General features: G+C 39.5%; 2 protein-coding genes across 6 annotated transcripts in view; one reads left to right on the forward strand and one right to left on the reverse strand.

Moving 5' to 3' along the window:
• The window catches only part of arid4b (AT-rich interaction domain 4B), a 41585-nt gene extending 32383 nt beyond the window's left edge, over positions 1–9202 (reverse strand). For 2 of the 3 annotated variants that reach the window (XM_040138821.1, XM_040138819.1), the window contains exons 1-2: positions 9004–9202; positions 6647–6695 (exon numbers count right to left, since the gene is read on the reverse strand). In XM_040138821.1, the coding sequence (XP_039994755.1) occupies positions 6647–6652 (6 nt within the window). In that variant the 5' untranslated portion in view covers positions 6653–6695; positions 9004–9202. The remainder of the gene's footprint in view (positions 1–6646; positions 6696–9003) is intronic. The other variant, XM_040138822.1, reaches the window with a different exon arrangement.
• Positions 9203–9421: 219 nt separating this feature from the next.
• ggps1 (geranylgeranyl diphosphate synthase 1) lies at positions 9422–24478 on the forward strand. 3 transcript variants are annotated; one of them, XM_040138823.1, is made up of 4 exons: positions 9422–9713; positions 12476–12568; positions 13900–13970; positions 22782–24478. In XM_040138823.1, the coding sequence occupies exons 2-4, from the start codon at positions 12496–12498 to the stop codon at positions 23583–23585; spliced, it is 948 nt and encodes a 315-aa protein (XP_039994757.1). In that variant the 5' UTR covers positions 9422–9713; positions 12476–12495; the 3' UTR covers positions 23586–24478. The 3 variants fall into 3 exon arrangements, with proteins under 3 accessions (XP_039994757.1, XP_039994758.1, XP_039994759.1); XM_040138824.1 differs by lacking the exon at positions 9422–9713 and adding an exon at positions 9759–9956; XM_040138825.1 differs by lacking the exon at positions 9422–9713 and adding an exon at positions 16446–16503.
• Positions 24479–25710: the final 1232 nt, after the last annotated feature.

Genomic DNA, 25710 nt, shown 5'->3' on the forward strand with positions numbered 1-25710 from the left:
CTTTCATACTAATACTTATCTCCCTTTGCTTCCCCTGCTCTATGCCTGTTCATTTCTTCTACTTAAAAGAAGAGTCATACTGGTGAGTCAGAGAGGGAAACTTGGGTTATCTTGACAGCTGTGGCTGCCAAACCTCGCCAAGTTAACAAGGCAAGGGTGATAACACATTACTGAGGCCAGATTTACATTTGTCATGCTCACATGCCAACACAAATAGAGGACGGTTTGTTGTTTCCATCGATAATGCCCCACCTCCCTGCATGCTGCTAAAACTATGAAAGAGAATTCCATTCCCTGGTTTGGATTACCATTTAGCCTACAGCTGTCTAGAGCAAAACACTAGCTACTTCTTTTTATTTTCATTGCTGAACGACAGACAATGTTTCCCCCCGTTCACAAAAATCAACCAATAAAGAAGATTAAGCTCAGAGAGGCGGAATTCCTGCGTCTTTGTGACGTGTGACATCTTCTTGCCAACTCAAAATAACACCCTAACAAGAGCCGCTCTCACCTAAGATTCTGTCATATTAAAGAAAAAAAAAAAAAAAAGTATATATCAGAAGTATTTATCAGAAGCCTCAAGCACCACTTCAGCTACTGCATGCAAAAGTCAACAAAATGGTAATAGCAGTAGTACAATCAAGAGCAGCTTTCTGGCTATTCACCTAGTGCCAGTGTTGTGGAAAATACTCTTCAGGCACACGTGCTTGATTAAACACATACAAATGTGACTTGGCATGGGATGACAAAACGCACCTGCCGTTGGCATGGAAAGAAACAAACCTAAACGGCTTGAAAAACTGTATCTTGACTTGGGCTAAATACATCACAAAGGGACATGTAGTAATTAAAAGGATGGTCTACTTCAATATCAGTCTGACATGCAGAGCTATCACATTAGATAAAACTTAAATTTATTTATGCTATAAAAGCTTTTTTCGCCTTCACAAAGGGAACCGCATAAAGCAAATGCCAGAGCTGATGGCGCTCCAGGTTTGTTGGCCATAAAGTACTTCTGTCCTGGCTGATGAATCACACAAACAATTTAAACAGTACTAGCAGCTCACTGATTACTAGTGATCCAAAGCCTGCTCAGTATTTAAGCCTTTCTAGTCAGAGGAACAAAACAGGCAATGCTGCTACATTCAGTCAGAGCTTTGAAATCATTCCAGCTTTACCAAAACAAAATATACTGGAGTGACACTGGCAACAGTAGAATGAGATCCGTTTCTGTTCAATAAAGACTCTCAGGTCATGAAAAATTTAACAGCCAACTCCACAGAGCGCTAGTTGAAAATAAGCCGCTGCTTATAGTGCAATTCTTGGACAGCCTGAGTGACTATAGCATTTTATTCCATAGCTCAGTAAAAAGACATTTCCTGGCAGCTATCAAAAGGTTAAAGCTGCAGAAAAAAAATACTGATGGCAGAGTTGTCGCATACTACATGTAAACTGTGGATTGTAATTCACTATGGTGTGTGGCCTCATTTCATATCTGTCATCAGGGAGGGGCTCAAGAAATCCCTGTTCATTTGCTCAACAGACCACAGGCTGTTTCTGGGTGGCTGTCCCATAGAAGCACGCAGATACTAATATCTTGCTAATGTATTAAGATCCACTTGCACCAGTCTCTGCATTAAACCAATGTGACCGTCACATTCAATAATGTGTTTCCTGTGCAGATTCACAAGTCAAAAGTTCACCCTTGCTGAACACTAGCCTGCAAATTTGCATGGTCATCCAATAGCAACAATGCTGTCACGATGAATCTTGTGTTTGGAGATGAAGACGAGTCATCTATTCTAGCTCCATTTTGTTTGTTATTTCAGGATTGTCTTCATCAGACATCTAAAAGTGTATGTTACCGTAGGTGTAGCTATGCAGGGAATTACATGATTGCATCAAACTATGTACTAATGAAAATCATGATGGGTAAGATGTGCCGCCCTGACAAGAAAAAAACAAAATGAAAAGATGGGTTGGGGAGTTTTTATTACATTCCCACACTGGCCTGGCAGGAGGTCGAATTCGGCATCGTAAGTGAAAATACCTGTGTGAGTGGACTATGGGTGTGCAGGCACTTTAAGATTTTACATACAAAATATATGATTGCTTTATATGTAGGATACATTATCAATGATTAAACTACAGAATAGTAACTAGTTTGAATCTGCTGTACCCAGACCAGCTACAACATGTACTTAAAATGCTGCTAATATTTTAATGCGTCAGTAATAACAAATCAACATGATATATGAAAATATAACACTGACAGGGTTCACCCTGCATAATGAGTGATTTTACTTTTAAAACTTTAAGAACATTTTTCTGTTTTGAAACATTTTTCATATTTTGAATAAATAAACTTTTACTTGTAACTTTTTTTTTTACAGTAGTGTTGCTATTTAAAAGCATCTGACTACTTCTTCCACCACTGCTAATAACTAATAATTAGCATAACTCAGAGATGATGCAGAGATGATGTAAAAGCAGATAAGATTACCAGGCAACACACAATTGAAATCATGGGCAAAGCTCGCTACTGTCTACACGTTGCTGTTCAGATCAGAGTCTCAGTTTGTGTCTTATTTTCACAACAACAATTCACCTCACTCACTCTGCATTTCTTAACTTTAAAAGAAAATCAGAGTTTACTGTTTTACTGTTGCCATTGCCCAGGATTTAATCCAGTTTCTGCGCATCTTAGAGCTGAAATGACACACATGCTGTTGTTAGGATGGATGCATCTCTATTGCATGTCGGTATGTTTGAAGTTACACAATAGTGCAAGATGATGATATGAACATAAAATGGTTTATGTTCAGCAGTTGTATCTGGTCAGGGTGGTGGAAAAGGGGATGATATAACAGATAAACATTTAAATGGAAAGAAAAGAAATTAAATCAAGTGTACTAAATTTCTGTGTTACAAATCAATTATTTCCATTGTGAGGATTACAATGTATTGATGTCTGCATAAGAATACGAAACTGCACCTTTTTAAAAAGACCATTCAGGCACCAGGCAGCATTACTGAAATATTATAAACAATAGTTTTTGACCCATTATATTGTGCTATAATGAATAGGCTTGTAGGCTGAACAAAGGAACATGGAAGAGGCATGCAGGAAAGAATTAAGCTCCCTCCCAGCCTAGCTCACATGTACAATAATCCTGCTGTGAATCACCTCTTTGTCCAAACCAGAGTCACCACAATTCCAGTGGCTGGTGCTTCAACAGGAGTTGCCTTGGCAATGCCATGGCAGCTTTAAACTTTAAACTAGAACAAAAAAATAACAATCTTAATACCTTTTGTTTATGCACTTATTCCCCAAAATTTGGGGCAGTCCAACAAATCCACTCCTCCTGCAGTATCACCGACACGTCAGTACGGAGCATTAAAAATTGCAATGAAATACCGCATTTGAATTTTGGATGATGATGATAACTTTGCAGACAAGTTCTTGTCAATCACAAATGCTTATGGTTTTAAAGAATTTTACATCCTGACCACTTACCAAACATATGGCCACAGAGCTATTAATAACTCCATGATGCAAAACACTCTTATGCATTTTCCTTTTGAATGAGTTACAGCTCTCTCTTTCTTGCAATGTGGACTCAGTACTTCATTAACACTTAAACACTATTATGTTATCTTGATGGCTTCAACACCAAACACCAATGAAATACCTACAATTCGACCAGCAAGCACACAGACTGAAACAATTCCCTTCTCACTCAACAGCATGTATTTCTACAGGTAACCTTGGAGCAACTCTGGATAAGCAGTTGATTAAAGGAGCACTACAACAATTTAGTATTGCAGTTTCATTAAAGTCAGGGGAACTCGTAAGACATATTAAAAACAGAATGCTCAAAATCAAAGCAGCAGAGGCCAAGATATCTGAATTTTAGTCCCTAGCTTGGTCAAGCTCCAAAAACAATGAATTCTTACATTTCCCACGATGCAACTCCTTAGCATCTTTCAGTAGACCTCCCATGCTTTCTAAATTCTTACAAACATCACAGCCGTATTTTGTAACATACGCTTTATGTTTTAAACTTTCAGTCTCAAGGCCAAGCTGAGATAACCCTAATGACCTCATCAGGGTTATTTTTCCTCCAGAGACACAGAAGTTATTGCACAGCTGTTTTTACAGGCTGAGTAGTACATGACAGGAGAACTAAACTTCATAAGTAAAATCTGTGGAGTGCCCCTTTAATTTAAATGCAATACCACATAGTCACATATATGGTAAGTCAAAATGTTTTAAAAGTGGTCGTTGTGTAAGGTCATGTTTTGAGGATTTCTTGGAAGTACCAGTGTCTTTTCACACAATTTCATGCATGTAGACTAATGGATTGAGTGGATGGATGTCATAGACATCACGAGACTGTCCTTGAACCTGAAATGAAACTAGAATATTTAGTATGGGCTTGCACTGCTGGTATTGAGGCTTGGGATGTTTTTATTAAATCTTGTCTAGGTTACCAAGGTCATGGACAAACTGCAATAGTTGAGTGCATCACATTACTTCTATTCAAGTGAGGACTTTACTTATTCCGGCATAGGCATTTACACGATATTTTCAGATCAAGTTATTAGATGGATCAGACTAAAGAGTTGAAACAATTATCCATCACATTAGTCCACTTTTATGATGTCCAGCACACAGTGCCAACAGTGTGTGCAGTTGATGAAGAAAGGCTGTGGACTTTGAGCCAAAGAGACATGAAATGCTAAGTGAACATAATGAAACACTGTCCTAGTCACAGAACATTAACAGTTTAGGCATTGAGCAGATGCTCCTATACAAAGTGGGGCTGTCTATTCTAAATTTGATTATATATGGCAGGGAGTCCACAACCCAACTCGCTCAGTTTGGAAATACTCTGGATTTTGGTCAGTAGACGGCAAAGTTGTGGAACCTCAGGTTAAAGTTGTACGCAAGCTATGTCAGCTACAGTTATCCTGTGATTCCAGTAGTAGCAACCTGAGTGCACTCAAAAATATGCACCCAACATAGTTATGTCTCTTGTTGTATTGGCTTGACTTCTTATGGACATGATGCTCAAAAACAGACATTTAAAAAGGTTTGAACCTATGTGTTTTTTTTTGTTTGTTTGTTTTTTTGAAGGAATAATCAAATGTAATTTTTGGCCGATTCTGACAGTGCTAATACAGAGCAGTAAAATAAGTGAGCACACCTCAATCATCAAAAGAGCCAGGCAACTCAACAAAACAAATGCTACAACATTAAACCAGAAATGTCAGTGTGAATGCTTCACTCCTGACAGCGGTTATATGGATAGACAAATGTAATAACAATAATAATAATAATAATAGTAATAATAACAACAACAAAAACCACCTAATGTAAGGTTACTGCTATCCAGTTGGAGAGAATAATGACTGCGAAACTGTCATGGCCACTAACCACAACTGTTTAATGAATTTTCATATATTAGGCTTTACTCAAGTAGACACTTGTAGGAAATTAAGCAGCAGAGCTAGCCTAAGGTTTGAATTAGGAGGTATCTGCTAACCCAGTGTGTTTCTATATTTAATTGGATACTTTGGTAGAATGCTAACATGTCTATTACTGGGTTGTGGTATAGATTTACCACAATAAGTATAACACAGTTAGAGGCAAAGTGACTACAAATCATCAACAGAGCTGCTTATATTTTATCCAGCACTAACTCTCCCATCACAAAGCATATTAAAGTGCTCACATCTTCTACTTGCTTTATTCTTTTCCCAACGATCCTGTTAAACTATATGTGATGGGTCCTAAATAAAAATGTAACTAAAAATACACACACTCAATCTTAGTTTCACACCAATTAATTTAAAAGTGGAACAACTTTGCAAAGTTATGATTCGACATACTGCTTACATGGCAACAAATGACACATTAAGACACAAGAGTCTCCAGGCATAACAGCCGTCACAACTGTGATCCACTGAAACTATAGGAAAAGATTAAATACCCTGTATAACAGCCTATTTCCCAAACAATGACAGCTGTGACTTGTTCAAATTGAATAGGGCTGAAGGAAATGATGCCAGAGCTTTTGAATATTTTGTGAATTTCATGGTTCATTTAGTCTGTTATTCATACATTATTATGCACCATACCTTTATCGTGGATTAAGATTAGACACTCTATGAAAGCAGTTTTTAAAATGAAATTCACATATATCGCAACACTTCCAGGCCCAACTCAGCCTATAATGCAATAACATAACATAAAAAAAGCATAACATCTGAATTACAGTTCACAAATTGTGTTTGCAAATACAACTGAAGCCACTGGAAACTCAATATTATTCTTATCAAATAAATGTATTACTTTGGCCTACGTCCAAGACACTTGCCTCCCTGTGTTTGAACAAGACCAAAACTGATGATTTAGTACAAGTTCAGAATAGCCTTATTCATGAGAACAAAATGATGAAACCGTGCATATAAAATACTGATATTACATGCATGGTGTTATGTTTGATTTGCCTGGTTAAGGCATGTTTGTACAGGAGTTAAATGAAAATGAGCTAAGACTGGAAAATGCAGAAGTAGTAGCGATGGAGTGATTGAGTTTCCCGTGGCCTTAAACCCACGCAATAAGAATTAGTGAACATACCTTCATCTCTCAATGAGTCCTCTAGGTGACCAGTGTAACGAATCTGAGGCTGAAAACAGAGGTTGGAGAAGCTGTTAGGCATCACAGATAGTGCCAACTTCAGTCAGCCACAACAAGGCACGGTTATGTTATGATGACATCACTTCTGCTTCTGCTACACTCCTGGATGCCATGAAAAAGCTGGGCGGTAGATGCACACTTTACATTGCTTGGAAAAAAACAACACCGAAAAAAAAACCAAACACATCGTCCGCACATGAAATCTCCTCTCGGGAATTTGCGGGGTTCATCCTGAATTGAGGTTGTAACCGATTTAAGAAAAGTTTAAAGATCATTTGCTTAAATAATCCTGACTAATGCAATAGGCCAGCGGTATGTGTGCTCGAGCTATCGAGCCACATTCCCAACAATATCTGTGCTGCAAAGTAAACCGTGGCAGGCGTGATCTCTCCCATTCGCAGAGCCCCTAAAGCCGTTTATGTAATGCCCAGTGTACTGTAGTCAGTCAGTCAGCAGTCAGAACTGGCCTGTGGCTAGCAAAGGGCGAGCAAACACAAAGTAGCCAGTCGCCAGCCAGAGAGACGACTTCCTCTCCTGGGCTACACGAATGCACGGATAATGTAGCCGTTTGGGACGAGGGGGATAGATGCCGTGAAAGCCGCTCGGCTGCTCTGAGTACGGCGGCGTGGTGAGCCCGCTGTCTGCACTGCACTGGCTATAGCAACACTACAGCAGAGGATGACGCCATTTCTGTAGCTGACAGTCGGCTAAAAAAGGGAGAACACTTCAGCGCACAAACGCTAAAGAATTGCGGGAACGGCGGTGGCAATTCACCTGCCCCTGTCAGAGCCATTTCTCTCTCGGAGACGAAATCTCTTGGGGGTTTTTTGTTTGTTTGTTTGTTTGTTTGTCTTTTTTTTTTTTTTTTAAACTGCTCCGAGACCGATCGTTTTCGTTTTCGCTTCTCTCCGTTGTCTCGGTGCGCTGCTCTATGCGGAGAGTACACTCGACAGCAAAAAATTGAGCGATAACAACACTGCTTATGGGCAGACAAACACAGCCAGCGAGCCAGACCTTTAGAGAAATGGCATATTACAGCAGTGTCGTGGTAACAGCGTTAAGTTGAACGAGAATCGGTCGTGCAGCCCCGCTGAAAGTCACTTTTTTTTTTCTTCACAAAATGTTCCCCTTATCGGCGGGTCTGGCATTTCGCTGACTGCTCACTGAGTAACGTTGAGTGAGGTTGCTTCTGACAAAGAAACAAGTCGGTGGAACGGTTCGCAACAAGGTCAAGATACACGAAGACTTTTAACGCCACGACATCGCCTAAATATCTACAACATTTTATTGTTGTAAGAGAAGCCAAGGTCGCAACCCTCCCAGTGGGTCTTGGTCGCGGTGAATGATCGCGGAGGATACAATGTCATCCGCCCCAGACAATTTGCTAGACTAGCCGCTGCGAGTGAGTGACTGACCACCAACAACAATAATGCACACAAACAGCCCGAGCCTCGACCGTCGTTCCCCCGGTCGTAAGACCTGGCACCGCGGTTAACTAATGCACCGAGCCCATTTAAAACCCTTCAGTAATGATTCCTACTCAGTCTGTTTATCAGAGGTGATGTTGCCTGTTACGCAAATGTGCGAAAAAACACTGGTCACGCACGCACAACAGTGAGAATAACATAAGTCCTCTCTAGCAGAGGGAAAATAGTCCACTTCGCATCTGGTTATAATGCCACAACTGATCAAACGGGTGAGTTCCTTGACACAAGGTAGCCGATCTGCTCCAACCCACACTGGACAAGTCAATCGTGAGAAGCTAACGATACTAGTGGCACAAAAGAAAAGCCTGACAATGCAGTTTACCTGTGAAACTACATCGATTAGTCGCTGGTCGACGATTCACATCCCGCGACAATGTCAGGCTTATACAGGTCGCCAATGGCTTCGTGTAATATTACTTTTGACGGCTATTAGGGAACACCATGACAGGCGCTGCTCGACGACAACCTCCCCGAGGATTCCTCCGCTCAACAACACAAGCTTGCTCGTCCAGCAAGCTTGAAACTATTCAGACCCGGAGTAGCATAACCTTTCACAGTGCTCATCAGCTTAATTTGCTTGGCTACAGAATAACTTTGCTATCGAGCTGACCAAGTTTTCTCGGTATTCTCGACCGTCGCCTTTTTGCTGCCCAGTCGCCTAATTCATTAATTTCCTTAAATCCCCCTAAACACATCACAGCATTAGTTAACAAGTTAGCTAACGTCAAGGTTGGCTTGGTAGCAGCAGGGAAGCAAGCTAGTAAAAATGTTCAAAATAATGATGGCTTTGCCGAACAAAAGCAGGCTTACCTATGCTGTCAAGTTGAGAAACACTTCTGTTTTTCGACGAAAGTGTATTAGTAATCCATAGGAACATTTATGTGAGAAATCTGACAGGTTTTAACGTCGTCTGCAGGCTCCCGGTTGATGTTGGATGCGGATGGGTAAAAGTCGTTTTCGCAGAGCCCTGCTGTTTCTCTTGTTGAGTAGCTCCTCTAGCCTAGCTCTTTCTGTGATCCTCTCCCCGCCTCCTGAGAATGATTGATGGCCGTAGTAACCCCGCCTCTCCCAAAGGTCCAATCTCCCATTGGATGGCACGGTCGATGGAAACGCCTTAGCAGCACAGGATTGGCTGATCTGGCAGAAAAATCGCCATGGTGAAGTGGACGAAGTAATCCTACTGGGCGGTTGTCACAATACTGAGAGAAAAAATGCTAAAAACTACAACCCCTAGCTTTGGAACACATGGTTGTGTTCGATATGTGTTACAGACTGGCCCGACAACACGGAGGCGTATTTTTTCCGATTTCCGAACAAGTCGAGAAATTTTACCGGGCGATGTAGAAATATAACTGCAACAGACAATGTCCGCGGCACCCATGTTACATTCCCCACCTACTCTGCGCATGCTCCGTGACGAAGCCGAAGCATATATATATGTACCTCGTCAAAACCACTTTGTATTTTAAAGTGTCTGTACAGTGCGCAGAGGAACCGGTGGCAGTTGAGCCTAGCATCCGGTGAGTTGGCCAGTAACATGAGGACCTTAAAATGATATGAGAGTGTGGATATGACAGTAATATTGTGCGCCTTGGTCGACCAGCGTTGATGTGGAAGTTTTTATTTTGAAAAGGAAAGACAGAAATGCTCAGCGGTGGTATACCGGCGCGTTTATGTTAGCCCGCTAACGGTAGCTAAGTAGCACTATGGCTAACAGGAATATAAGACCCGGTTAGTCAGCAGACCGACATACCGAAGCAAAGGTGGGTGGAGTTAAGGACTCTAGAGGAAGTGGCTGCAGAAAGCATTTTAGTTTTAAAACTTTGCCATGTATCTGTAATTTGGGTAACTATAATTTCAACTTCATTAATATTGCCTTTTAAATTTTCACTTAAAGGGATGCACGTTGTCAACATGATGGGAAAACGCTGAAAAAACTTTTAGCGTCTCTTTTCAGAAACTTGTCCTTCCTAATTTATTTTTCCAATACTTTACACAGGCGTTTTGTTTGAATTTCAATAAAATAACATTTAAATGTTAAGTATGAAATAGAGATGATTTACCTCAGAAATTGGGTTGTGTTTTTAAGTGAAATTGAATTGACCTATAATTGAAATTGCCTAGATTTTTATTACTCTAATGAATCATTTGTTGCAGACAAGATAATAATAAAAATGTGTATTATGTATTTGTTTCCACTTTCCAACAATTAATATTCAGTGAGGTGGAATTATAGTGTACATCGAATTACCAGTGTATTACGTTTATTGCAGGGCGGTATTGGATAGTACATTTGTACCTGTTAAACTATAAACTCTGTATCTACAGCTTTTCAAAAACAATGAGGACTCAGTAAATAATATCACCCAACAAGGGATCGGGTCTTCCTGATGGTATAATATTGCACTGTCTTTGTACTCTAACTTGGTGGAAATCGAATGCAACATTGTGTTCATTTATAGAAAATGTCATGGCAGTCTGATAATTTAATGATGATAACTAGCTGTGCATTAGCATTTTCATCTTTTTTTTAAAACTGAATTTAATTCCCTATTATTATTTATTTCAAGATAGCGGTTTCACACTTTTAGTTTGATAGGCTAATAGATTTGATGTGACTCCATATAAATGATGCATTATGGGCCTTTTATGAAATTAAATCTAAAGTGCCATGCTGTTTAAAGAATGTGTTTTTTGGAGTGATTGTCAAGATTTTCATCACTAGCTGCCACAGACAGCCCAACCTGTCTGTTTTTATCGCTGCATCAATCGTCAACAGTGTCTTTGATTCACCATTAATGTGATTGTTTTAACTTATCCAGTCGCGTGATTTGTGTATCACCATGCCCAGGGGGATTTCATGGCTCTGCACGTGTCAGACACCAAGCTCATTGCACCATGAAAGTACTTCATTAGATTTGTAAAAACCTTTCAATTTCTTGTTTGGTTTAGATGAGTTAGAGAATTTTTAATGTAAAGCTTTACAAACAGCACATTAGTTTTTCATCTCTCATTGCATTTCCTCTGTCTCAATTATGTGCTTATTTTAAGAAAAAGTGCAGTAAGTTGGTAAAAGTGTCACTTGCAAATGATACTTGCACAGTTTTGTGTATTATGCTTTTAAGTGTGTAGCAGCATCTTACAGTTATACATCTGATGTCAGTTACACCGAGCTGGCTTTCAAGTCTGACATTGTTTTCGTCATGTTCACACACTCCTTTCTACAATTTCTTCTATTATGATTCTGTCTACTCAACACTGGTTCTGCATCTGTCAGTTAAGGGCCAGCTTTAAGTTCGTAGCTCTGATTAATATATACAAGTAATCCAACATAACACACCACAGGCATCACTCATTACAATTATACACTTATTTACTACTTCTGTTTTCTCTTGTGTTATGGTGTACTTATACCAAGATTTTTAATATTGAGAGCAAAATAATATTGCAATTATTTCTACAAGCCAGCTCTCAATCAACAACAGGCTAGAGGGATGACTGATTCTTGTGGCTTTAAACTGCTACTACACCAGTTCAGAAAGTCACCTGTAGTCTCATTCATTATCTAATCCCTTAGTTTAGGGAGTGGTGTTATCAATTACTTTTCATATTTTTGGAAAGTAACTGGGAATATACATAAACAACACAGCTTTAAGATGTAAAGTGTAAATTGATTTTTTTTTTTTTAAACCCTTACCCTCGTATTGCTCTTCATTGTCAGTTCCTTCATTTAATAGTTTTTCAGATTTCTTACATTTCCTACAAGCTAGACTAAATGTAAAAAAAAAAACACCTTGCCTCATGTAGAATTTTTTTGCGTGTAATATTCATCTTGGTATGAAACACTCTGACCAATTCAAAAGTCACACCCAGAGTGTTAAGATATTAACACTTGAAAGCTAGGAAAATTGTTGTTTACTATTTTGTAGCTCCAGATGGGTGAAACTGAGATACCATTCATTTCTTTCACTTTCCATGAACCAGTCAGTTGCCACATGTGAATAATTAATTAACCCAAAGAATTATTTGTTGGAACAATCAAAAGATAATTTTAAAAGATTCCAACATATCTTCACAGCAAATTGCCTCTCAGATCTTCTTTTTATTTTGACTCTGTTATAAAGGGTTTAGGAGGCTGCATAACACCACGTATACATACACTTACAAACATTTTATTGTAGTAGACTCACGGGTTCTCATTTATCTTAAAAAAATGACACAGTCTCCAACCACATAGTCTTTGGTTTTCCTTAATTTTTCTGTTCTTTTTCCTCCGATACAGATTTGTGAAAATTTGAAGCAATGGACGGTGGCTCAGGAGCAGCCTCTGAGCGAATTCTGCTGGAGCCATACAAGTACTTGTTGCAACTGCCAGGTGAGGTCACCAAAGCCAACTGAAAGGTCATCAAAGGCAATGTATGCTGCTGATTACTCCTAGAGCCACTAACCAAATCATGTCATTGGCATAATGCCAAAAATGATGAAAGTATGTAGTGTACACACAGCAGACATAATCACAGAAAATATGAACTTGCTCTTAAAGGGCATTAAGTTCATCCATTGTAACATATTTAGTTCAATTTTCAACTAAACTACATTTTTTTTACATAGTCAATTTGAAATACAATCATGACAATGACAACTGTAGTACTTAAAGTTCAAGTCTTTATTTTGGCAGCAGCATATGGTCTCACTATGTTTAAAGTTATTATGTTGTCAATGCCTATATTATTTTGTTTTCATTTAAACATTTCACTATAGAAACCGTAGGCAATGGTTTGCACATGATTACATCCCAATGGTAATAAAAGGAACTGTTTGAGAAATTAGAATTTTAATACCCAAAAATCAGCTGTGCACATCTCAGTGCATGTTTAACATCCCAGCGTTGTTGAGTCTAATTTCTCTTTACCGACCGCTCACTTGCTGCTGTTTAGAAAACCATCTTTATTTATCTCTTCATATCTGATTGGTCAAATTTCTACAGTGGAGAAGTGGTGACAGGCCTAACATAACAATTTCATTTGGGTAAATAGGACAAGTCCTTGGAGTCTCAGTTAGTTAGGATGTTTCCTCTGTTGCAGTGTCACTGTCATTGAGGCTCATAAGTAGTAATATCATTTTGATGTCTTGCAACAGCCATTCTTATTAAAAGAAACTTCTGGGATTTTAAACCTGTGTGTTTTTTGTCATGCTTTATTGGTAATCTTCACTTAGATCTGCTTTTGATAAGTGGAATTAAAATATTGGAAATCTATGTGAGGCTACTTGCAGAACTTTCTGTGTCTACAACAGTTAGGGTGAGATCAGTGTCATGCTTCCTAGTAGATATGATGACTAAAACTATGAAAGTTTAATGCAAGTTCTAAAAATGCAGTTTTCCTTAAATGGTGTGTTTCTCTGGGAATTTGTAGCTACCACCCACCAGCTGTGTTAATATAGACTTCAACAAACTGAATTTCAACTATCAGTGATGTAAGGACTAAAAGGAAAAATACTATTATCAGCAAAGTCTAAGCAGTAAGACCCTTTTTTTTTTTTTTTTTTTTTTTTTTTTTTTGAGTAGAATGAGCTTATGATTTGCAACAATAGTCATTGTGAAGATGCAATTGCAGATTATCTTTTCCCTTTCCTTTGCATACTACAGTACGTATGTATATTATTATTAGAATATAATTGAAGTTTTGTTTTCCATTCTCTTTTCAGGAAAGCAGATGAGGACAAAAATGGCCCAAGCATTTAACTACTGGCTCAATGTTCCAGAGGACAAACTACAAGTGAGAAATCGGTCATTCAAGCATCTTAACATTCAGATTTGTCCAATGTTTATGGTTGCAGAAAGGTCCAGGAAGGTGAAATGATGCTGTGCTCATCCCAAACAGGCAAATTATTTTGTAATGCAACCCGAGTGTTTTGTCTGCTGAGTTGCTCTTAACTAAATTTAAATGTAAAGCTTGGGTGTATAGCTTAGAGCATCCATGATTTATCACGGGAGGTTGTTAATGCAGCTGAGGATCAAGTGGAATGAAATCAAAAAGATAGAGCAACGCTTTCAAAAACAGTTTCCCTTTTCTATATTTGTTTGATCTGTCAGTTAAAAAAATGCAGCTTTCCCTTATTGCTGATTTGGTGAATAGTTGAAGTTGGATGCATTTTGTTTGCTCTCGTAAATGGTGCTTATGGTGCAGAATTGAGTGATACAGTAATGCATTGTGGGTTTGTCACGATTAGTGAACCCATTTACATTAAATGTAGTCTGTAGATTCACTGTTTTAAAAGCTGATTGTGAGGTTTGACTGGTTAAAGGCACAGTCCATTAGCGGGTTTGGGAGCGATTCAAAAAAGGTCTGGTGTTATTCTTGTGAACGGCTGTTAAGCTAGTTCGGGAACAACCGAGCCCATCAAAGGTTTTTGTGGCTTATGACTTAAGTCGATGTGACTTAACGATACCAAGCTTTGTCAGATCAAGGGCATCTTTTGTTGTGTTGTGCTCAAATTTCTTCAGTGTTTTACTGGACCACTTTTACAACGCAGTCGCCAAACCCCAGAAAAGTACAGGGAGCTTCTATTAACCTTGATTAATGAATAAGGATCAATTTACATAAACATGCAGCCTCATAATGCATTAAATATGTCAACATGCCTGTAGTTAATATTGTCAAAAAAGTCACTGATTGGGCAATTAATGTATTTTGGTCCCTAAGTCATTTATTATTATTATTATTATTATTATTATTATTATCATTATTATTATTATTATTATTATTATTCAAGCTATCACACAGATCAAGTCCTACCCACTGTGGATATATTCATTACACTTGAATAGCACTATGCTCTCTATTCTTCATTTTGAAAAGGAACTTTCTAACAAGGTAGCTGTTATAGCTACTGTTTCACTTCAAGGTGTATACTCATGACTCAGGGATTTCAAGTTGCTCAATGGTGGCACATTAATGATAACTTTATTAATTACGAACACTTCTCAGAATTATATCAAAAAGAAAGTAACACAAAAGGAAAGTAAAACAGTGCCAGCTGACAATACCATTATTGGCTACAATACAAACAAAAGTAATTACTATATTTCTAATTATTACTATATAACAGAACCATAGTACAGTCAAATCATCAAAGGCTTTCAAAACAAAAGTTTTCATTAATCTAGGAAGATGGACCTGCCCACTAAAAACTTTTTTTACCGTTTCTGTAAAGATTAATAACATTTTGATGTAAAACAGGATCTTTGCCACATTACAGGGTTTCCACACTCCACTTCTACTTACAGTGATGCTAATTGGTTCATGGATTACTGTTTTCACAATAAATTATAAATTTTTACTTCAATATGATAGGATATATATGATGGCCTGTCTAAATATCTAAATATCTGGATACAAATAATTTGACTAAACAGAATTATTTATGCACACAGTAGAGTGCAGACCTCCACCTAGGAAGTGTATTGAGTCGTTTGTGGTCGGTCTACTTTAGTGCAGTACTGTAGTGTGCAGGCTAATAAGTGTGAGTTTGAGCTTCATCACCATGAAGTGCCAGACTTGCAGTTAATGCCATTTACGTGTTTTATTTTCATACTCAAGTAAATTGAAGTTTATGTGCTGTTAAGTGTTTTCTTGTTAGTTTTTTCATATTTGTAGGTCTGTTTTTGAGAATGAATGGGTACATTTACAACTGATAATTGGATTTTTGTAAATAATAAGATCAAGGTCATTGTGTTATTAAAGCTTTTACATGGTATGCAGTAATCTGATGTGCCCTATACTTGATTTTATATGATTTCTTTGATAGTTAACTTTATATTTGCAACCAGATATCACTTATTAAAAAGCGTTTAATAAAACTCCATACACCTCATTGGCGGAGGTCTGCGCTCTACTGATCACATTTTCTAGTAATAGACATAATTATTGACAAAAATGTACACGCCATGATTATCATTACCAGTACTTACTGGGTGTAAATTGATCATTTATAACTGGTGTTGTTGGTCTGAATGCTTGTGAATGCCTAATGCAAGTTACAGTGAGGTTAATGTTACCAGTGTGAATGTTGCATTTTCATATAGAGATGTTTGCCACATTGGTAAGTTAGCTAAAAAGATAAAGCCAAATTAAACAGTTATAATTGCCCTTACTCACACTCCTTTGACTTACATTTGAAGGCATTGGCATGATGTAATTATGTTATCTATCACATTCGCTGACCCTTCACTGTTTGATTTCTTTGAACAGGTCGGCAGGTCTGTCGGCAATATGCTTTGCGAAGATGGACATGTTGGCTCCCTTGTCTGTAGGTTTAAAACATCTTTTACAGACAGGCTTTTTGGTTATAATGCCAAATTTTGCTTGGTGTGTCTGCTTTGTCAACAAGCTGTGGACAGTCGGCAAGGGCAATTGTATTCGCAGCCATGCCTCTTGTTGTGCCACTTTCATAGTGAGTGGAATCAGAGCACAGGGAGTGCAGAGAGTGGAAGCAGAGTGCTGAGTGCACACACTGCCCAACCTTCCCACATCGACGCAACTAAGGAAATAAGGCTCTTATTAAAAGGATGTAATTCGCAAAGTATCAGTACTAATAAAAAGGGGTATAGTACCGTTTTTAACAGCAGGGTATTGTGATACCTTTTTTAGTATCCGTATACTGTGCAACAGTAGCATGGACTGTAGTTTGCTGTGTTTTATAATGTTTAGTATCCATACCTAAAAGAATGACAGTCTATGGCTTTATTTGCTGAATTCACTCTGCTGTATTTTCATTCTTATCACTTTATATTTCCTGTTTTAGTGCTCACATTCTTGACACATCTTTGTCTATATGAGTTTGTGTGCATCATGGTTATCTTCCCTTCTCCTCTCAATATTCCTATACAATGTAGAGGCTGCCCTACCAGGACTGATTCCCAGCTCATCACAAGGGAATATTGTCAATATAAACTAGAAGTGTAAAATAGAAAGGTGTATCAGCGCTTTCCTGCATGAGCTCTCCTTTTTCGTCATGCAACCTTTGTTCTATCCTGCCACATACACCTCAACACAAGGATGAGAATACATCAAATTGCACATTCATTAAGAAGGCCGACATCATCAACACACAAACACTTCTAAAATGTAGTATAAATTAGACTAGGAACTGCTTGAAAAACCAATCGGTAACAAATCACAGTTCTGGCTGTTCATGCTGGGTACAGTAGGCTATCAGCTACTGGCCAATTGTCACTAGGCATGTGTCATTGCTCGGGACTCGCTGTCACTAATCACTGTCAGTGTCAAACTGGAGAAGTTAAGAGCTGTCGGCAAAACACAAATATTGCAGAAGCAAAAAAAAACTGAGAACTTATCATTTCCGTTCAGACTGGGAGGATTATTTTTAAATAAACGTTTTAAAATGGCTCTATGCACCCGATAAGTGCGGGAATTGAAGGTTAGTTACTTTAGCAGCACAGCAGTCAATTTTTTACCAGGCCCAACACTAAGGGTAAGGTTGCAAGGATAGCATCTTATTGCATCAGTCACATTCTTGCTAAACGCTAGAAATCTTTCAAAGACGACGAGGTTGTTAAAGAAGCGCTTTTTGAGGCTACAGATGCACTCCTTGGTGACTTTATCCTGAAATACCATTACACGGAGATGCAAAGGAATGGCAGAGGATGATAAGGAGCAACTGAACAAAGATATTGATGCCATGTGTGTTTCTTCTCTCCAGTTTGCTGAGTCGACTCATACGGTGGATGTGGCACAGTTATGTTTTCATCAGAATGGTTTTTGGAGACATGAGTGCAAAAAAAAAGCTACTCATCATTTTGCTAGTAAAAGTACACACCAGAAGTGAATATATTTTCCTCTCTTTCCTGGAATTTGTTGTTGTTAACAAGAGCTAATTGCCCCTCTAAGCTAATCTCTATCAAAACTGATGGTGCTCCAGCGATGGTAGGCCACCCTAGTGGGTTCATTGCATTGCGCAAAAAAAGTGAATCTCTCCCGGATTTCCTAATTATCATTTTATAATTCACCAGCAAGTATTGTGTGGGAAGATTTGATGGATGTTTCGGATGAAGATAGAAAACGAGTCCACAGAGAGGGTTATTCTGTGGTCACTTGGAGGAGACCGGAGCAGAACACACAGACCTGCTGCTGCACACAGATGTTAGATGGTTAAGTGGAGGTACATTTTTGGTGAGCTTCAATGAGGTGTTTCCTGACAAAGATGTTCTGAAGCTTTCAAAACATGCAGAATATGTGCAGCTAGAGGACTACGAGTGGCTTTTGGATTTGGTGTTCCTGACAGATCTCACTGACATGCTCAATGAGTTTAATTTAGAGTTGTGGGGTAAGGATAAAAATTAAATCAACATGATCAGCTCAATGAACACATTTAAAAGTAAGCTACAACTTCTGTCAAGTCGGCTGCAACACTTTGACCTGTAGATCTTTCCTCATATGCAGGCAAAACTTCAGTGTCAGGGCAAAGACTTTATGACTTTGCATTAATTGAACCTTTTGCCAGCTATCTATGTTTTTCCATTTGGTGCAGGTATTGATGTGGATTGCATTGCCTCCAAAGTAGTATCAGCGTTCCACCTGGGTGGCTCTGCTATTTAGAAAGAGATTCTCATACTGCAAAATGACACTGAGATCAAATCCACTGCAACACCTGGCATGGGTAGAGAAATCTGGAACCAACTGCTGTAACAGTATCCCAATCTCAAAAGCTGCGCCTTTAACTTGCCAACACTTTTTGGATTAACCTATTTGTGGGAGTCCGCTTTCTCTCACATGAAAATAATCAAATCAGTACAGATCCACAATGACGGATGATTGCCTTGTGGCCTGCCTAAGGCTTGCAACCAGCTCCTACTGCCCTGACTACGAGAAACTAGCTGCCTCCTCCCGGTGCCTGTGGTCCCACTATGGTAGAGAAATACATGTATTTCTACTTTTCCAACATACAGAATGATCATTTATCATGTCTGGATTATTTTTCTGTTTGTTTTGTGCATATTAAATACATTGGTAGGCTATCAGTAATGGCTACAGCTCTCTATCTGGATTGGTAGATCCTGGCAACTTAAAAAGTAGACCATGGTAGATGTGGTGTTGGAACATATTCTTGGATGCTGCCTGACTATATTGCAACAGACATATTGAAACACATATACAGATAGCAGGCTGATTTGGCATTCCTACTTTTCCTCAGTCATATTAATTTCAAATTAGCCATTTAGGATTTATTGGTTTTGTTGAGCAGGACCCTTGCCACTGTCCCCTTAGGGAGATCAGGCCATTGACCTTATTAAACTGATAACATTAGCATTGTAGTGGCTGAATACTGGTCCCTCATCTAGTGATGAAGACATGGAGACCAATCTGTTTTCTGTATGATCATAACTTTCAAGGTGCAGCATGCTAAGTGCTGAGCCTGTCAGGTCTCATTAGGTTTGCTGTTCAACAGGTCTCCCTTTGTCCTGAATGTTTTATAAACCCTCCCCAAATAGAGGAATCGTAGACCTGCAAGTAAAGCCCCGAGGTTGCACTGTTGTCTCCTTTGGTCATTCCATCTTCCAGTGCGCAATAAAAGTGAAGTTTAATCTACCTCACATATCAAAGAACTATCTCCCCCATGGCTTCGTCTGTCCGTGCCCCCCCGTAGCAGCTCGGTAAACTCCTGCTGAACCCATCATGCAGACTGAGAGCACTCCTCTCATCATCATTAGCACACTGCTGCCAAGAAGTCGCCGCCATGGAAACAACTGTGCCTTCAGATACATGGAGGAAGTAACAGTGGCATGCTGTCTCATTCTTTTGGTAGTGCTTTTTTTTTTTTTTTTTTCATCAAACCCCATTTGTGCTTCTGTGCTATAGAGTACAGCACAGGTTGTGGTGGTTTGGGAAATTCCCCCTCTACACGTCAGTTTCCTTGCAACCTTTCGTTTCCTCTTGTTCTCTGTGACAGTGTAGAAAGGTTAGCTTTTATATACTGTCTTCTGTCTTTTACTTTGACAACGTGTCATTCATGAGAATGTGTGCTGCCTCGGTGGTTAGCGCTTGCTTGTAGATTTTAATGTGACTGATCCAGATTGAGACTGTAATGTAGCTGCCTCCATAAGAAAATAACTAGGATCTGGGTGGCAGGTTAGCATTTTAAATATGATGTGTAGCAACTCTAATAATAATTACTGGACAGTGTAATAATTAAATTATCCCTTTCAAACAAGTCACATTCCTGCATACTACCTATAATGTGGTGGATTATCATCACATGGAGCAGATGAGAAATTGTGACAACAGCAGATTGTATTGCAGTAAAGGCTGGATCAGGCAGGACAGCAAATTCGTATTGTAGGGTTTTTCCCAATAAAATAGTGTAGCTGCAGTAGTTACCCTGACAGATCCTGACACATCATCTTGTGATCAATTTAGTCGATGGGCTGCACTAATTAAATATATGAGCTTCGCTGTGTGAAATGGCTCCTCTGCTCTTTCATAATAAACATGTTAATGTTTTATTTCATAAAGGGGTATTGTTTTTTTTATGATGACTGTAAAGGTGGTGTTTGTTTAAAGTGAGCTGGCCCACCTCCACTACAAAACACTGCAGGAAAAACCCTGTATTGCCAATGAGTTAATTATGTAGGAGCTCCATTATCAACATTCTGGAAAATTGTCTTTAGCTTAACCAAGATTACGTGATAGTACAAAACTGATGAGGACAAACGGTAAGGATATGGCATCAACAAATTACATGATTTAAAAAAAAACAAAAACAAAAAAACAACAACATACAAAACTCTCAAATTAAGATGATAATTTCGCTTCTTGAACATTTTACAAAACTCGGTAGGACATCTGCCATATTTTATAATATTTGCACACTAAAACTGCTGTTCTAGATGAATGAGACAGCAATTTTTTACACAATCCAGTAGGCGTGGGGTGTTACCACGTGAGATGACCATGTAAACCCTTGGCCAGACATCAACAGTCCTGCTGTCTGACTCAGCTACACTTGCGGTGGTTAGCACCTACTGTAGTCTCTCTAATTGAGACAGGTTAGTATGTGCACATAACTGACTTGTCTGTTTCAGAGTAATTTCCCTTCAATATTTTGGACCCGGACTTGTTTGTTGTGAAGGAGTCTGCATTCTTAATGGATCACTGATTGTAGCTTTGGCAAACAGAGTAAGTTTCTGTGTCATAACCTCTGGTGCTAATCAATGAACTCTTGTGGAGCAGTAAAGTTACTCGGCATTTAAACAGCATTAGATTCCTTGGAGAACCCAGACACTCAGAGTCCAAAACGTGAAAATTGATGGTGCTTGTGTTTGGGTTTGATAGTTACTGCTCTTATCTGAGGCTGTTGCTGATGTGATTTTCAAATCTTGTCTTGATTGTACCCTTGTTCCTTTATCCTGGCTGGGAACTGTAATTCACAAAAACTGCAATGAAATGAACCTTTGAATCCTCGAGTTTGTTTTTGTCTATGTAATATTTCACTTTCTCATTCATGTGTGCATTAGTTGTAGCTTTACCAACAATCCCCCTCTCTTGTTAGTAGCTCACTGAGGTTGCAGGGTGAGCGAGTGTCGGGACCCTGCCGAGGGAAAGGTTGTGTTTGGCAGATAAACTGCTCAACTGGCCCATCCTTGGCCATTTGCCTGACCCACTGAGCCTCTCTTTGTGCTCTCCAGCCCCATACAAACAGCTTTCATTACCAGGCCACACCACTTGTCTTTTAAATCAGCAGAGCACTCCAGCAGGCTACACTGCCAGCTCAGGACAGCAGACACCTGATGGCAACCCTGGCTGTTTTGTGACAAACATGGACCTGAAACAAAGCCATTTTTGGTTATCAGATTAAGGACAGCTTAATATGTCTGTGTGCTCCACAGATAAATGACTACTGCAATTATCTGACGTTAGTTCAGCAAGCAAAGAATCTATGAAGCATGTGTTTTTGTACAATACCCTTGACTCACCACAGCAGTGCATGTGTGTCATACAGGGTCATACTGCATTCAAGCTGCTGGAGTATGTCAGTACTCTGGTCGGTATGGCTGTAAGGTTAAGTATTCAGCCCTCATAATTTTCTCTTTGGAGAAGGTGAAAGTGCGCTGAGCCCTGCGGTGTCGCCTCTAATTGCTTGACCATTTGACTACATTTCCTCTAAACTCATCAAGCCATAATTGCTCTCTCTCGGGCACAGCATCTGAGTTTTAGAGCAGACCAGATAAAAAGGTCAAAATCTGAATCTGATTTTGACAGGACTGCAGTGTGCCTTTGCTGAATTCTTACTGACTGCCTAGTTTGTTTCAACAACAACAATTTTGTCTGCTGATGAAGACTCACAGTTGAACAGTGCAGGCATGGCACCCTCTGCTGTATACAGATTGTAATGCATAATTTAAAGAGCGCCCGAGAACCTGTTACCATCTTCAAGAGCAGGGAAAGCAAGTTTCTTCCTTATATTTCTTTGGTATTACTTACAATACCTGGTAAGTAAGAGTACATTAATAACTATAACATTTAAAGTTTAGATATTTTTATTTATTGATTGGTTTGTGTCATGTTCAGGTTATCATCGAGGTGACTGAGATGCTCCACAACGCCAGCTTGCTCATAGATGACATTGAGGACAGCTCCAAGCTGCGGCGAGGCTTCCCTGTGGCTCACAGCATATATGGAATTCCCTCCGTTATCAACTCAGCCAACTACGTCTACTTCTTGGGGTTGGAGAAGGTGCTGACCCTGGAGCACCCTGAGGCTGTCAAAGTCTTTACCCGGCAGCTTCTGGAGCTGCATCGCGGCCAGGGCCTTGAAATCCACTGGAGGGACACCTACTCCTGTCCCACCGAACAGGAGTACCGCAACATGGTGCTGCAGAAAACTGGAGGGCTCTTTGGCTTGGCTGTGGGCCTGATGCAGCTCTTCTCAGATTGGAAACAGGACTTGAAACCCCTTTTGGACACGCTGGGTTTCTTCTTTCAGATTCTCGATGACTATGCCAACCTGAGCTCCCGTGAGTACAGCAAGAACAAAGGCCTCTGTGAGGACCTGACTGAGGGCAAGTTCTCTTTCCCCATCATTCATGCCATATCATCGCGTCCAGAGAGCACCCAGGTGCAGAACATCCTGAGACAGCGCACGGAGAACATGGACATCAAACGATACTGTGTGGACTATCTCGAGAAAATAGGCTCGTTTGCCTATACCCGTCAGATTTTGCAGGACCTGGAGGTAGAGGCCTACCGTCTCATCAGGGACTTTGGGGGAAACCCTCAACTGGAGAGCCTGGTCAAACACCTCAGCAAAATACATCATGGGGCTGAAGCCACAACAGAGTCCAGTACTGAGCCACATTCCAGCCAAAACCACTGACATGATCCTCCTTTCACTGCCGCATTACCCACATACTAGTCCTGCACACTGCACTAACAAAGAAGCTTTGCTAATAACACCAATTCAGACATGCATAGTCCTGAAAACCACAACACACACAATGCTGTTACGTTCGCAAACCATTTCATGGTTCACAATTTATCATTAAACATGAACACTTTAATTCTGGTAGAAAGCTTTGGATGCATTCAGCAGCTGTGATACAGCAAAGCGGCCCCAAATGTTGCCTTTATCTTTTGTGTGCTAGATGGCATCCTTCAAGTGTTACTCAACAAAGGACACATCACCAATTTTTGTATCCAAGTATATCTGAAGTTAGTGGAATAAATGAATTAAAAAAGAAAAGAACCTATCATGGTTTTAGGTTTGCTTTTCTGAAAATGAAAAATAAGATGGCAAGAAAGCTTAAAAGCCTTCCTTTTGATGTGTGATGCAGTGCATATAAATGTTTTTTTTTTTTTTTTTTTTTTTTAATGCTTTGCCACCAAGTTGAAAATTGTTTATCTAGGGCCAAGCAAATGCTGGATGTTATTTCTGAAGTCCCTATTCAGAATAATATGTGGATTTCTCGAGCGTATGGTGTGTGATTTGAGGATCCTTAATCATTACAACAGAGTGCCAATCCGAAGAATAGAGCTCTGCAACTCACTTGTCTACTTGTTATGTAAACTGCTAGCATTATATGCAAAGTAGTGCTCATGTTGTTTATGCTCAGCTGTATATGAATACTGTGTTGATGCTTTGGTTTATTGCAGACTGTGTTTCCATCTGGTTCAGATTAAGCACAGCTCTTCACATCTCTAATATTTTATTTGTATGATATTTGAAGGTAGACACTGTGCTGCGGTTATAAACCCATTTGCATTTATTGAATAAAAAACCTTTAAGGATAACCTGCAAGCTTGTCAGACTTCTAAATCAAAATTCCACATTGCATGTAGCATCAAGGCTAGTTTGGTTATCATTGTCTTGAAATGAAAATGTGTGACGTGATGGGAAAGAGAGGGACCCTCCCCAAAGATAAGCAGCCCCATCTACTGAGCACCTGGGCGCAACTGAAAATCAAGAGGTAACTAAAAAAGATTGTTTGTATGTGTCTTTCTGCCTTTTACTGTAGTTACTGGCTTCTTCCTACACTGGACCTGATGCCTTATCTAGGATTGTGTTCCCAAACACACACACACACACACACACACCCAACACTTGTGGCCCCACAATTACAAAACATTGAGTCATCACTATTCATTGTATATTTAATCTTAAGCCTTCTCCTGTTGCACCAGATCCAGGTGTGATACTTTTGCGACTGCATGCTGAACAGTACAGGCGGTGAGGCAAGCTGGCTGATGCAAGTTATTACAGAGTTGCCATGTGTTTTGTTTTGAGGAACCTTGACTGAATACTCTCACAGAGTGGCTGCTATGGCTGCTGCTGTGTTTTGCTGTGAGTTTGGTCTGAAATACAGGACACCAGTCGTCCAAATCCTGTATTATTGACTGCTTCTGTTAACACTACTGTGAGTTTTTCCTCAGGTGCCTTAAAAAAAAAAAGCGCAACCCTGTGGACAGAGGCTATCTGTCCCAGACAGCTCTGTTGACTCACTGAAGCTCTTGCTCTTGACAGTTGCAATTCAATTAATTGTGTCCTTTGGTTTGAATTGTGGCTTCTCTGAAAAATGAATCTATTCATCAAAATGACAAATACTTGAAAACCTAGGGAACTGGTAACTAATTTTCCTCCCAAGCAGCCACAAGTGCAGGAAAATGTGATGCAAATGCATTTCTGATTTGATAAACAGCGGAGACATATGAAGTAGCTTTTGCAGGGCTGACTTACGTCCATCACAATAATCAAAGCCTCTCACGGTTCTCATTTCTTCTCTCCCACTCTCTAGGTTGACTAGATTGATTTTCTCCACCCACAATGTCTGAGTTCTGTTTGAGAGCTAAACAGAATAGCTTTTATGTGAAGAGCGACATGGCTCACTCACTGTTTCCCTCATCTCCTGCAAGCTTTGGATTATTTATCACTGGGCTGCGCTTAACACATTGGTGTTGCTTGGTAGCACCTCAATGGATATTTCATAAATTTGAAAACCTCATTG

Source organism: Xiphias gladius, chromosome 11, assembly GCF_016859285.1.
Source record: "Xiphias gladius isolate SHS-SW01 ecotype Sanya breed wild chromosome 11, ASM1685928v1, whole genome shotgun sequence".
NCBI lineage: Eukaryota > Metazoa > Chordata > Actinopteri > Istiophoriformes > Xiphiidae > Xiphias > Xiphias gladius.